The following is an 11,939-nucleotide window of genomic DNA, read 5'->3' as shown; positions in this document are numbered from 1 at the left end:
GGGGTAAACAGGAGGCAACCATAGAAACTAAGTCATACGAGTTTATAACTTCTTGCAAAGAGATGGAAAGCAGCTTGTGATAATCTGGGCCTTAGGTACAAATAACTAATTAAAAATTACGACACGCGATTCAATGGCCACTTCAAACAATGATCAGTAAAAGAATGCCCAAAGCGAAGGCAGCCCGCCTTGCTCGTTACCAGCGGAACCCTGGGCAAACAAATGAAGCCCGAGCTGTGCAGCTACAACGTGTCGTGGCTCGTCAAAATACAGTGTTCCGCGTTCTCTTGGCATCCAGACGTTACTGGACGCCCTGTCCTTGGTCGTGCGTGTCTGAATGTCCGTCTCAGTTGTTAGATTAAGTTCTTTTGAAGGCAGGTATCCTTGAACTCGCTTTTTTGTCTGCTTCGATTATATACGAGTGTCCTTGTTTCTATTGGTAATTTTGTTCTTCATAGTCACTGTGAGACGACAAAAATTCCTTACTAAAAATTATTTTTTAGAAATTACCGTAAGCTCGCATGTTAGAATATTCTAGAACCTGTTTTGTTTTTTCATTTGTTTCTTGATGTACCATCGGGTTCTGAATCGCATCGGATTCGATTGTTAGATATGCAGTTTTTGACAATGGTTCTCTATAGCACAACCATTCGTAGTCCAATCTTGATGAAAATAATAAAAAAATTTAAAATGTGTTACGATTTAGGCAAGGGGAAGCGTAGCTTCATCATTCACTATTGGATTTGTTTTCTTTTATTTTTTTCTATTTATTTAGTTGAGACAAAGAAATATTTTTATTTTTGACATTGATATTAACATGAACTAAAACGAAACCTGTTAATTAATACGCAATATTGATATCCAGATTTGTACGCACGAGAAAGACTATGAAGACGTAAGCGTGAAAGCGTAAAAGCGTATCTAAGGAATTTCCACTGAAATTTAACTGCGATTTGAAGCAAGCTTTAGTAATGTGGATATATTCTCGTAAATTTGGTACGTGAACATATTAGATTATTCATACTCGTGCGACTGGTATTATTTCAGCAGCCGTTACGTTAACTTGGGAAGGTTTGTGGATAAACTTACTGACGTCTTGTGCTATTCCAAGGGTACGGTATTTTAAGATTATCACATGGCTGTTTCACGAGTTGATTTCTGGATATCGGCTGTGAAAAGAATGTAAAATTGTGTGACGATGGCCGCGAATAATGCAGAAAAATATTCAGAATTTACTATTAATATAGTGATAATACTCTGATTTGTAGCGACTCTCATTATTTGTTGCTCCTGGAAATTGATTTTTTTCTCGCTGAGATAAAATAAGTAATTTATCGAACGATTTCTAATACCAATATTTGTGAAATCCTTTGATTTCCTATACGCCTACTGATTATTAATATGTACCTTCTCGCTATTGAAAATTAAATAAGTTTAAGACAGCGATAAAGTTGGTAACGTGCAAATTATCTTACTTACATACTGCAGGAGAAGGTGTGGGCAATTTCAACCTAACAACTTTTGATAATTTTTGATGTGTTTAAATACAATACATATTCCAGATGATTGCCCGGTACACTGCTGGCACCGTATCTTATTGATGATTTTTATATCTTATGAAGCAAAGCTGAAACGTTCTTGCATGGTACATCTTGATTGTATGGTTGTAAAAATTCTAAATTATTACTGTCAACTCACATAAGTTTCATGAGGTGCGTATTTAAATCTTTTTAATTACAAAAATTGCAAATAAAGTTTGGATTATTTCGCAGTTGTTGGTCTTTCGAAAGCAAATCTTGCGCGTCTTGGAAGAAGTGCCAAATATTCTTTTCGTTGTGATGAATATATGGTCTTGATCATATGCAAATTACACAGCTTAATTTTTCTTGTATTTGCTGTATAAAATATTCATCTTTTATCTAATAGGTATCAATTTTAAAAAGTTTTTAGAGAAAGTGTTTGAAAAAAATGGTAATTAACTTATCAATGCTACTTGAATTATGCAGAGAAATTTATTTCATGACATTACATAACAGTTTGTTATGTAATGTCATTATATATTATTTTCATGACATTACATAACAGTTTGTTCTAGAGAAAACAACAATATGACATGGCTGCTAATTACATAAGGATTAAGTAACTGATAAGAGTGTGAATGATAAATAAATTATTATATGTATACCAGATGTTAATTAGGTAATCCAAACTTTTACATAAAACATTTGATGTAATATAGGTGAAATGTGTAAAAGATATGTTTTGTATAGTTAACGGGAAAATCCTCATGGGGAAAACCAAATGCATGTGATAAATCAAATGCATGTGATAAATCTCACTTTACTTGACACGGGCCTGTATTTTACTTCAATGATTTAAATTATTATAATTATTTAAATTCAGTTTCAGTCTTTAAATCTTGGGAGGAACTGGCGCGTAGACACAGCCTGCACCTTGCAGCGTAGGCTGCAGAACCGCAGTGTCTATGCCGTTAGACTCGAACGCGTCCAGCGCCGCAGTCTGAAGGAAAATTTATGTCAACGAACAAAACTTCAACAGTTATTGGCTGTTAGTCAGCAGCATAATGTTCATGATTAACTGTTCAGTTCATGCATGAACTGAAATTCAAGTATGAACAGTTACATTCATGCTTATGAACATTCAGTTAACATGTATGAACAGTTACATTCAAGCATGAACAGTTCAAGCATGAACTGATATTCAAGTTACATTCATGCTTGAATGTAACTGTTCAAGTATAAACAGTTACATATAAGCATGAACTGAAATATTGCTTGGAAGCGTCTGTATGGAGAGTAAAATGTATCGTTAATACCGAGAGAACATTAAAAAAAATTGTGAATTTCATGTGGATTCAATCCTGATAAAATATTTATGAATACAAATTTGAGTACGAGTACGAATAGAGAACTATAGGACGTTTTATTATTGAATAATTCAAATGTATTTAATTTTGTTTTGTGGTGCATTTTAAATTTGTTCTCACAAGTGAGTCAGCGGGCATCTCCTCAGTGCGAGACAGCACCCACGCGTACTGGTCACGGAACTCGCCAATCTGCAGCAGACGTTGTCATTTAATTCATGCACATCAAAATTTTAGAAACTAATTTTAGAAACTAATTTTAGAAACTAATTTTAGAAACTAATTTTGGAAACTAATTTTAGAAACTAATTTTAGAAACTAATTTTGGAAACTAATTTTAGAAAATAATTTTGGAAACTAATTTTAGAAATTAATTTTAGAAACTATTTTGAGAAACTAATTTTAGAAACTAATTTTAGAAACCAATTCAGTAATAATAAAATTAGGGAAAAATTGAATATCTGAATTTGCTTTGTGATGTGATCTTGTAATATGCGTTCGTTGATGCCAGAGTCCAATTTCTTTATTATGTCTTGCTGCTTAGTGTTTCGAATAGACATGTCAAAGACTGACATTTACCATATCATATCATAGAGATGTCGGCGCTGAGGAATAGGCTTGCTGTGGCCTGTAGCCGATTCTTGTCCGTTTCATGACTTATTCACAGGCGATCTAAAAACAGGTCCTCTGATCTGAATTTTTTTTAAAACTGAGTTTAGTTTGAAATAGTTACTAAACTTCCACCAGGTTCGACATTGTGCTAGGCATTTAAAGTCTGAACATATATTTCTCCGTAGCTTTATCTAGTCTATTTTTGAACGCGTTCATACTCTGAGCGTCAACGATGTCATCAGAGAGGTTATTCCACATGTCGGTGACACGAAGCAAAAAGAAATGTTGTCGCGTGGATAAGTTGCAACGCAGTTTTTTAAGTTTGTAACCGTGGCCCCTGGTGTTGGATCTTGTATCAAGCTTTAGTAATCCATTTGATCGCTGAAGACTCAGAGTGCCCTAATTCAATATCTACAGACACCACACTGAATTATTTCACAGCTACTGACAGCACACTGACCTGCGCGCAGGAGTATACGCAGCTGCTGACGCCACACTGACCAGTGCGCAGGAGTATACGCAGCTGCTGACGCCACACTGACCTGTGCTCAGTAGTATAAGCAGCTGCTGACGCCACACTGACCTGCGCGCAGGTGTATACGCAGCTGCTGACGCCACACTGACCTGCGCGCAGGTGTATACGCAGCTGCTGACGCCACAGTGACCTGTGCGCAGGAGTATACGCAGCTGCTGACGCCACACTGACCTGCGCGCAGCTGTTGACGCTATACTTGCCTGTGAACAGCTGTAGACGCTGCTGTAGGTCTCGTAGTCGGTGGCCAGGACGTTGTAGAAGCCCACGGGTTCACCGGGGAACTGCACGATGAGCTGGCCTGGGACGCCCGTCGCAGTGCCCGTGCCCACGATCGTGTCCAGCGTCCCGTCGGGGAGGTTGGCGTTGTTCGTGACCGAGATCGTGGTGTCATCTTGGAATTTTATTTTTCAAATTGTAATTTCTTTAGATGCTGATTTCGGGACCGAAATTGATGAATCATAAGCATATTCAATAATTTATCAACAGATAATTCAGAATGAACCATCATTGGGAGCATGTATAAACTGCTGACTCATGCACAAACTGAGTCGTGCACTTGAAAGTTTTTGTTTGAACAAATGACGCTCAATTAATCGCCATGAAATAACAGAGATATTTTTTATTATTTACTATATTATTGTTTTTGTAGTATTAAAACTGTTACATCATTTATATTAATGATAGGAGCATATTAATATTAATCGCGTATTAATTGCATGACCTTAATCGTTGAGTGCTTTTTATTTCTCAACCTTCTATTCAATGATTAAATGACTGCTGTAAATTCAGTTTTTCATTAGCTGCAGAAAAAATTTGTATATTCTTTAAAATTATGTGTTGATGAACTATTTAGAGTAAGAAGGAAAATGCGATCGAGTGATCTCATATCACCATTTATAACCAACGTTTTTATGAGAGACTTAGAAGAAATTTTTTGTAGGTCTCAGTAATTACACGGAATTTTGAGAACCTAATATCAATTCAAATGTTCCTTTGCTGACGTAGTAACGCTGTAATAATTTAAATTAGTAAATCAGTGTCATTTCGTAATTGAATGCTAAAACTGTTATTGAATGTAGGTGTTTGGCTGTAATCTTGCAAATTTCAGCCTAAATTTAATAATATATAATTTTAACTTACCGATGGCACCGTAGTCTGCAGTGACGCAGGTGTTGCCTTCTTCAAAACCAGCTGGGTATCTGTGAGCTTCGTACCAACGACCCAGGTACTGAAATTTGATGTTAATGTAACATTAGTAAACTCGGATCATCTTATAGGAGCAAAACTGTGAAATGCGTAAGATTTTTTTTTAAATAGCTCAAATTTCCATTCTGTAAATGCTCGCGGAATTTCATCGTGAAGAATTTGTGATATTGTAAGCCACTGACAGGTATATTATGGCGGTATGACGGGTTTATGAATAGAATCTAGAATTCGCAAAAACGAAGTTTAGTTGACCCCATAAAAATACTTACCGGGGGAATTTCGAACGCAGCGATGTTCTGGAAGTCTGGACACAATCCCTGGTCGAGGTAAGCGTTCGTCAGACCGGCCACGGCCAGCAGGAGTACAGCGGTGAACCTGCGCGGTGCGTGAGAAGAAAACAGACGCATTTATAGAATATAATAGAATAGAACAGAAGTGTCGGCGTTGAAGACATAGGTCCATGGCCTGTTGCCGATTCTTGTACTTTTCATGACTTGATTCACAAGGGATCCGGCCTTTGGAACCCGATCTTTCCATAACTGGCGATTGATTGAGATAGCTGCTGGACTTATTGCCTGCTCCGTAATTTGCTTAATGTCAAGTAATTAATGTCGAGAGTAAAATTAATACGGACGCAAAAAGGTTAATAATGATACATCTTAACAAGCAATGAAATTTTATCACTTCATCATGTGAAATTGTGAAATACATTTTTCTAATCGCATCTAACACGAAATTAAATTAAAATTTGGCTTTCAGACATCTATTGATAATAAATGAGAAACGTTAAGATTTTTTGGATTGGTTTTATACGCAGCATCGTTGGTTTTCTCTCGATTCCTAACAAGTATGAATTAATTGATTGTCAAAGACCACGTACTTTACAAAGAGGAATACCATTTAACGATTGCTATGTTATTGAAGAAACCGACATTTCACTCAAATGTAGCCAGTTTTTCTTCATGAATCTGCCCTGTTTCTTTCACTAAGCTGTGCTGCAAATCAAGTCATAAATGCAAATCAAGTCATATATATTTAGGAATCGAGATAAAACCAACGATACTGTGCATGAAAGCACACCAAAAAATTTCTTAATATTACTCATTTAATCAAATTTGCTGCAGTCCTAAATGCTTATGATGTATTTACGCAAATTAAAAATTCATTTCAATTATGAAAAAAAGTTTTTCAAGTTGGTATTTTACAGCTGCTTCGAAAACGCGTCTTCGATGCAGCTGTAAACACCAACTAGAAAATAAATATTTTTTCATAATTAAAATGATTTTTTTACAATTTCAATACTAACCCGTTCATAATTGCGATGCTACCGAACAATACCAGATGAGGCCTGTGATTCCGTCTTGATGCCGCAGACCTCTTATTTATATTGTCAACCATCACATGATGGCTTTCTCAGGCCATATTGTGGTCGGCCTTGCAACTTATCTCAAGTTACGTAACACTAAAACGATTTGAACTTAAATTGAGTACGAAATTTTATTATTTTCTTGTGTTCAGAGTATGGAAACTAATTATGACGAGGTATTGAAAATTTTTCGTGTCAAAATAATTTGCATGTTTTTTAACTGGAAAATGATTTCACATAGTACTTACAATTGTGCTCACAGGAATTTTTCTCAGTTTACTTGTACGTAACACATGCCAAAAGATTGACAGCGGCGTAGTATCTATGCATCATAACACCTTACAAGTCTAGTATCTTTTCAAAATATATACGCTGCACTCCTGGAAGTTACTAGTCTAATTCTTCCATGCATTGTAATCTTGATTTTGATGTCGAAATTACATGGGGTATAGCGTCTCATCACAGGTTAATGGTTCACGCTCGTCCCATGACAGGTTAATGGTTCACGCTCGTCCCATGACAGGTCAATAGTTCACGCGCGTCCCATGACAGGTCAATAGTTCACGCTCGTCCCATGACAGGTCAATAGTTCACGCACGTCCCATGACAGGTCAATAGTTCACGCTCGTCCCATGACAGGTTAATAGTTCACGCTCGTCGCATGACATGTTGACAGTTCACGCTCGTCCCATGACAGGTCAATAGTTCGCGCTCGTCCCATTACAGGTTGACAGTTCACGCTTGTCCCATGACAGGTCAATAGCTCACGCTCGTCCATGACAGGTTGACAGTTCACTCTCGTCCCATGACAGGTCAATAGTTCACGCTCGTCCATGACAGGTCAATAGTTCACGCTCGTCCATGACAGGTCAATAGTTCACGCTCGTCCCATGACAGGTCAATAGTTCACGCACGTCCCATGACAGGTCAATAGTTCACGCTCGTCCATGACAGGTTGACAGTTCACTCTCGTCCCATGACAGGTCAGTAGTTCACGCTCGTCCATGTCAGGTCAATAGTTCACGCTCGTCCCATGACAGGTCAGTAGTTCACGCTTGTCCCATGACAGGTCAATAGTTCACGCTCGTCCCATCACAGGTTGATAGTTCACGCTCGTCCCATTACAGGTTAATAGTTCACGCGCGTCCCATGACAGGTCAATAGTTCACGCTCGTCTATGACAGGTCAATAGTTCACGCTCGCCTTACGACAGGTCAGTAGTTCAGGCTCGTCCATGACAAGTCAATAGTTCACGCTCGTCCCATGATAGGTCAATAGATCACGCACATACCCATCACAGGTTACATTGTTCACAAACGTCTCAATAAAATGCGCATAGTTCCTTGGCCTGTGAGTCATTACGGTGATGCACAAAGTTGTGGATTTCTAAAACATATTTTGGTTTGTGTTAATTGTTTTCAACATTTTCGATTTTCCGGGAACGAACTTGATTTTAGAGTATTGAACCTTCATTTTTTTTGGTAAAGTGGACGTATAATGTGATACTATTTGCTCTATTACTGCATAACTTTCTACACTTGTACCTTCGTCGGCCCTTAATAATCTATTCAATAGTTCAATAGTTCACGGTCGAATAGTTCACGGTAGAACTGATCATACTGAACCATTCGAGAGAGAAAGAGCTCGAGACTGAGGAGATGTTTCGGGGGGTGTTGCCAACACTAAAAGTTGTTCCCGCCCATAAGTCACTTTTACTGGGTGCCCCACTCCACGAGGAGGGCGTCNACATGTGTATAAGAGACAGGTGTAGGCCACCATCAGAGGCGTTAAGGTCGGGGCCCTGATCATTGACATGAAACCATTCCCTGTTTTTAATTAATAAAATCAATTCCTTTTTTTTTTGATGGAATGGTGAGTGTCCTGGCTGGATGGAATGGTGAGTGACTGCACGTACGAATGCAGTAGTGGCAGGGACCTTCCAGGCAAATAACGCAGAAACAACGTTTATTATGAGACGATTTCATGGAAACGACGCTTAATAGACGTTATTTCAACGTGAGTTGCCTGCTAGGGAACTATTGTTTGGTGTGTGGGCTGAAGCGCTGGGTGGGATAGGACGCACATACTGAAGATATTTAAACTTTTTGGCCGATCAAATGTCCACGTATTTTTTCCTGTCTTCAGTCTGGAGTCTCTACATATATAATTCTGATTGTTTCTAGTATTCAAATTTACTACAGTCCTAAATGCTTATGATGTATTTACGCAACTAAATCTAACGCTTGTACATATCATTATAAAATTATTTATTAGCCGTCATTTACTGAAAATATCGAAAGGTTCATTGCAATGCATTGAGGGTCATCGTTGCCAAAGTTTTTTAGCATTCAATGGGACTTTAAAACTTTAACGATCCGAACTTGAAAGGTTTTTGAAGAACTTGCAATGTATATACCAAACTTTACGTATTAAGTGTATTTTATGCACACTTAATTTTATTTAGAAGCATCGACTCGAAAATAAAATTGAAAGAAAATTTCATTCTTTAGCTCAATTTTTGTCCAAACAGTTGAGTGAGTCATGACTAAATACGTTCTTTACATGAATCTCATATTTCCCAAATGTGCGCTTTATCTCTAACGATTAAGCGAGCCATGAATAAACACGCTCATTGTATCAATATCGAATTTCTCTTTTTTCATCCCCCTGTTCTCAATCCCTCCATTTAAAAAATTCTATCTCACATTCCCAGATGCGTTACGGTGCGGCCGTACAGATGTCATTCCATTCGAATGCGTCGAGTGCCCCAATCAGCGGAAAAATTCGTGTCAACGAACGAAAAATCCGCTAAAAGTATTAGCTTTCGACCAGCATTTGCTCTGTGTATGTTTGCCACCCTCACCATTAGATTGACTTGTACGGCCCAATTCAATTCAAGTTAAGCTTTTTATAGCAAAATGTGGAAATAATACAATATCCAGAAACAATGAAGCATATAAACCATGATGTATAAACAGTATTGTAGTAGAAATTTCGAAACTATGGTGTAGAAATAATCATGTAGAAATAATAAGGTTGAACTATGCAATGTTTAACTCACACTTTCATGTTTACGATGACGTCGGTCGATGTCAATCGATAATTGTTGTCCTCTTGATAGGTCCACACTCGGTGCATTATCGTTGTCGTCGGCCACATGTTGCCATTCCCAGCTATTCGTTCAGCTGCGGCTTTCTATTTTTAATTAACAAGAAGATTTCCTCACATTCACTTTTACAAATCTGAATTTTAATTCTTTTTCAGCAAAGAGATGAACAATTTTGCTGCAATGAGGACATGAACCAAACTTCACAAGTGACATTGAATTTACGAAACCGGTTATTCATTTTTTAACGATTCAATGAACTGAAATGGAAAAATGCGAGAAGAACTCTTGCTCGTAAAAAAATTCATAAATTTTAACTCTAGAGTTGATTTCTGTGGAGCGGTCATCCGAACTTCAGGTCATCCCAAATAAAAATTTAAGGTGGCGCATCGATGATTATCAGTGGCTACAGGTGGAAATTATAGGTGGAGCACCGATGGCGCATCGATGCGGCATCGATGGCGTGTCCGGCCTATGTTCCACCTATCACCTGCCTATGGCCACCCTACTAGAAAAACTCTTCTTCCACCAATAACTACCCATTGGCACCGGTGGCGCATCGATGAGCCACCGTTGGCCACCTTTAAAATGAAGTCGATTAAAATTTTTCCTTTAGCTTCACATACGAAGCATTTACATTTACTGACATTGCTCCAGACAACCATATTCTGAGGAATACGTGTGAATATACACCCTGGCAGTACAAGTAACAATGTCAGACATGTAGCAGGAACAAATTATCAGAGTACCATACACATACCTCGTGAGAAATCGACTTGAAGAAAGTCTCGGCCTGCAGGATTCGAACCCCGGTCTCCCGCACGCGAAGCAGAGCCTCTACCGTTGCGCCATCGGAGAGGACATGACAGGCGAGTAATTTCAAAAGATTTAACTGAAGTATTGCAAATATTAATTTCATCGAATGATAGAAGTTAATGCTCCCACCGTGATGAATAGATAGTTCCATTCTCTATTGAGTATTCTCAACATGCTGCTATAATCGAGAAAACAGCCGCTGAAAGATACTTCGTTTATCCATAACGAACAATGATTCAGCTCAGAGCAAAGGCTGCAGGAAAATGCTTGATGAGTATCGAAGTTTCATATTGTTAACATCGCACCAATTTTAACAGCGGCTCGATTTGAAATATTTTCGTCATGTAGCCTATATTCTTGCGTGTTTTAACGAATTATCACTCGACGACTTAGAAAAGTTAGGCGTGAAATGCCTTCATCACTTTGTGTCACTATTTTTCTGCAGCCTAATGTTTAATATTTTTCGTAGGAAAGACGTAGACTCCACTTAATTAGAAATGTAGACGTATAATCCAAATAATTATCTCGCGGTTTAAGAAAATTTCCCCAAAGTAATTAAATTTCACTATCGAAGTCAGCAACAGAAAACCGAATTTTTACTCGTGTCCCTCTGCGTAAAGAGGATACTATTTTGACAAGCAAATTACCAGGAAAACACATATTCCAAGCTGGACGTGTTAATGATTAATGAGAAAGAAGCTCAACGCCGACGTGCTCCAACCATGCAACAGGTATGAACGTGTACACGTGTAGCTGCGTGTAGCTGCTCGCTGCGCTTTAGAGATGCCGGGCCGCTGTCAACTGCGTCAACGGGGCTATAGATAAATGCGTCAACTTGAGAATAATGTAAATAATGTGAAACACACATAATCGAACCATATAATTTATACTTATTGATACAATCAATTAGTCTCAATTTATCGCATATACAGAGTAGGGCAGAACCGATTGAGCAGTCTTGAGGCGAAATAAAAGAGTAATGGAGTTACATAAAGAAGAAAGTTTATTTTCTTCGAGATTACCATAACATACCATTTAGAATACTTATGTTTTGAAAACAATATCAGGAAGATGGTGGCCGTTAGCTGCAATACACATGAAAAATTGAATTCACCATCATCTTTTGGAAAACTTTCTTTTTCGCAACAAAATTTTCCACTGCTACTCGTAAAATTTATATCAGGAGCAGTCCAATACATGCCCAGTTACTTCACTGTAGCATGAAAAATTTGTGAACGCCCTACAACTGAATTCACGCTAAATTAAACGTGAATCAAAATCTTACAAGCCAAGCATGCAGATCGAAATCATTGTTTCATCTGGATCTCGAATGAACCGCAACCAAATAACTCCTTTCTACCTTGTATAAATCACAGTGGCAAATTCCTTCGTGCACTGTGCTGTTTGGGAAAAC

The 11,939-nt window shown here is 38.0% G+C and overlaps 1 protein-coding gene across 1 annotated transcript; it reads right to left on the bottom strand.

Annotated features, from left to right (window-relative positions):
• Positions 1–2,326: 2,326 nt before the first annotated feature.
• Positions 2,327–6,589, bottom strand: LOC108674945 (apolipoprotein D-like). Its single transcript, XM_018162935.1, has 6 exons — positions 6,544–6,589; positions 5,507–5,612; positions 5,172–5,259; positions 4,232–4,422; positions 3,008–3,076; positions 2,327–2,520 (listed from the first exon to the last, which is right to left on the bottom strand). Exons 1-6 carry the CDS (start codon positions 6,549–6,551, stop codon positions 2,413–2,415), a joined length of 570 nt encoding a protein of 189 aa, XP_018018424.1. The 5' UTR covers positions 6,552–6,589; the 3' UTR covers positions 2,327–2,412.
• Between the last annotated feature and the right edge of the window lie 5,350 nt (positions 6,590–11,939).

This window comes from Hyalella azteca, unplaced genomic scaffold, assembly GCF_000764305.2.
Source record: "Hyalella azteca isolate HAZT.00-mixed unplaced genomic scaffold, Hazt_2.0.2 contig17565, whole genome shotgun sequence".
NCBI lineage: Eukaryota > Metazoa > Arthropoda > Malacostraca > Amphipoda > Hyalellidae > Hyalella > Hyalella azteca.
This window is presented reverse-complemented; position numbering and strand designations above follow the sequence as displayed.

Bases quoted from the DNA above. Each gene is read 5' to 3' on its own strand.
- LOC108674945 (XM_018162935.1), bottom strand. The intron at 4,423-5,171 runs GTAAGTTAAAAT...TAAAATTCCAAG, and splicing joins TGCAGACTACGGTGCCATCG to ATGACACCACGATCTCGGTC. The intron at 2,521-3,007 runs GTGAGAACAAAT...ATTTTCCTTCAG, and splicing joins AGATGCCCGCTGACTCACTT to ACTGCGGCGCTGGACGCGTT.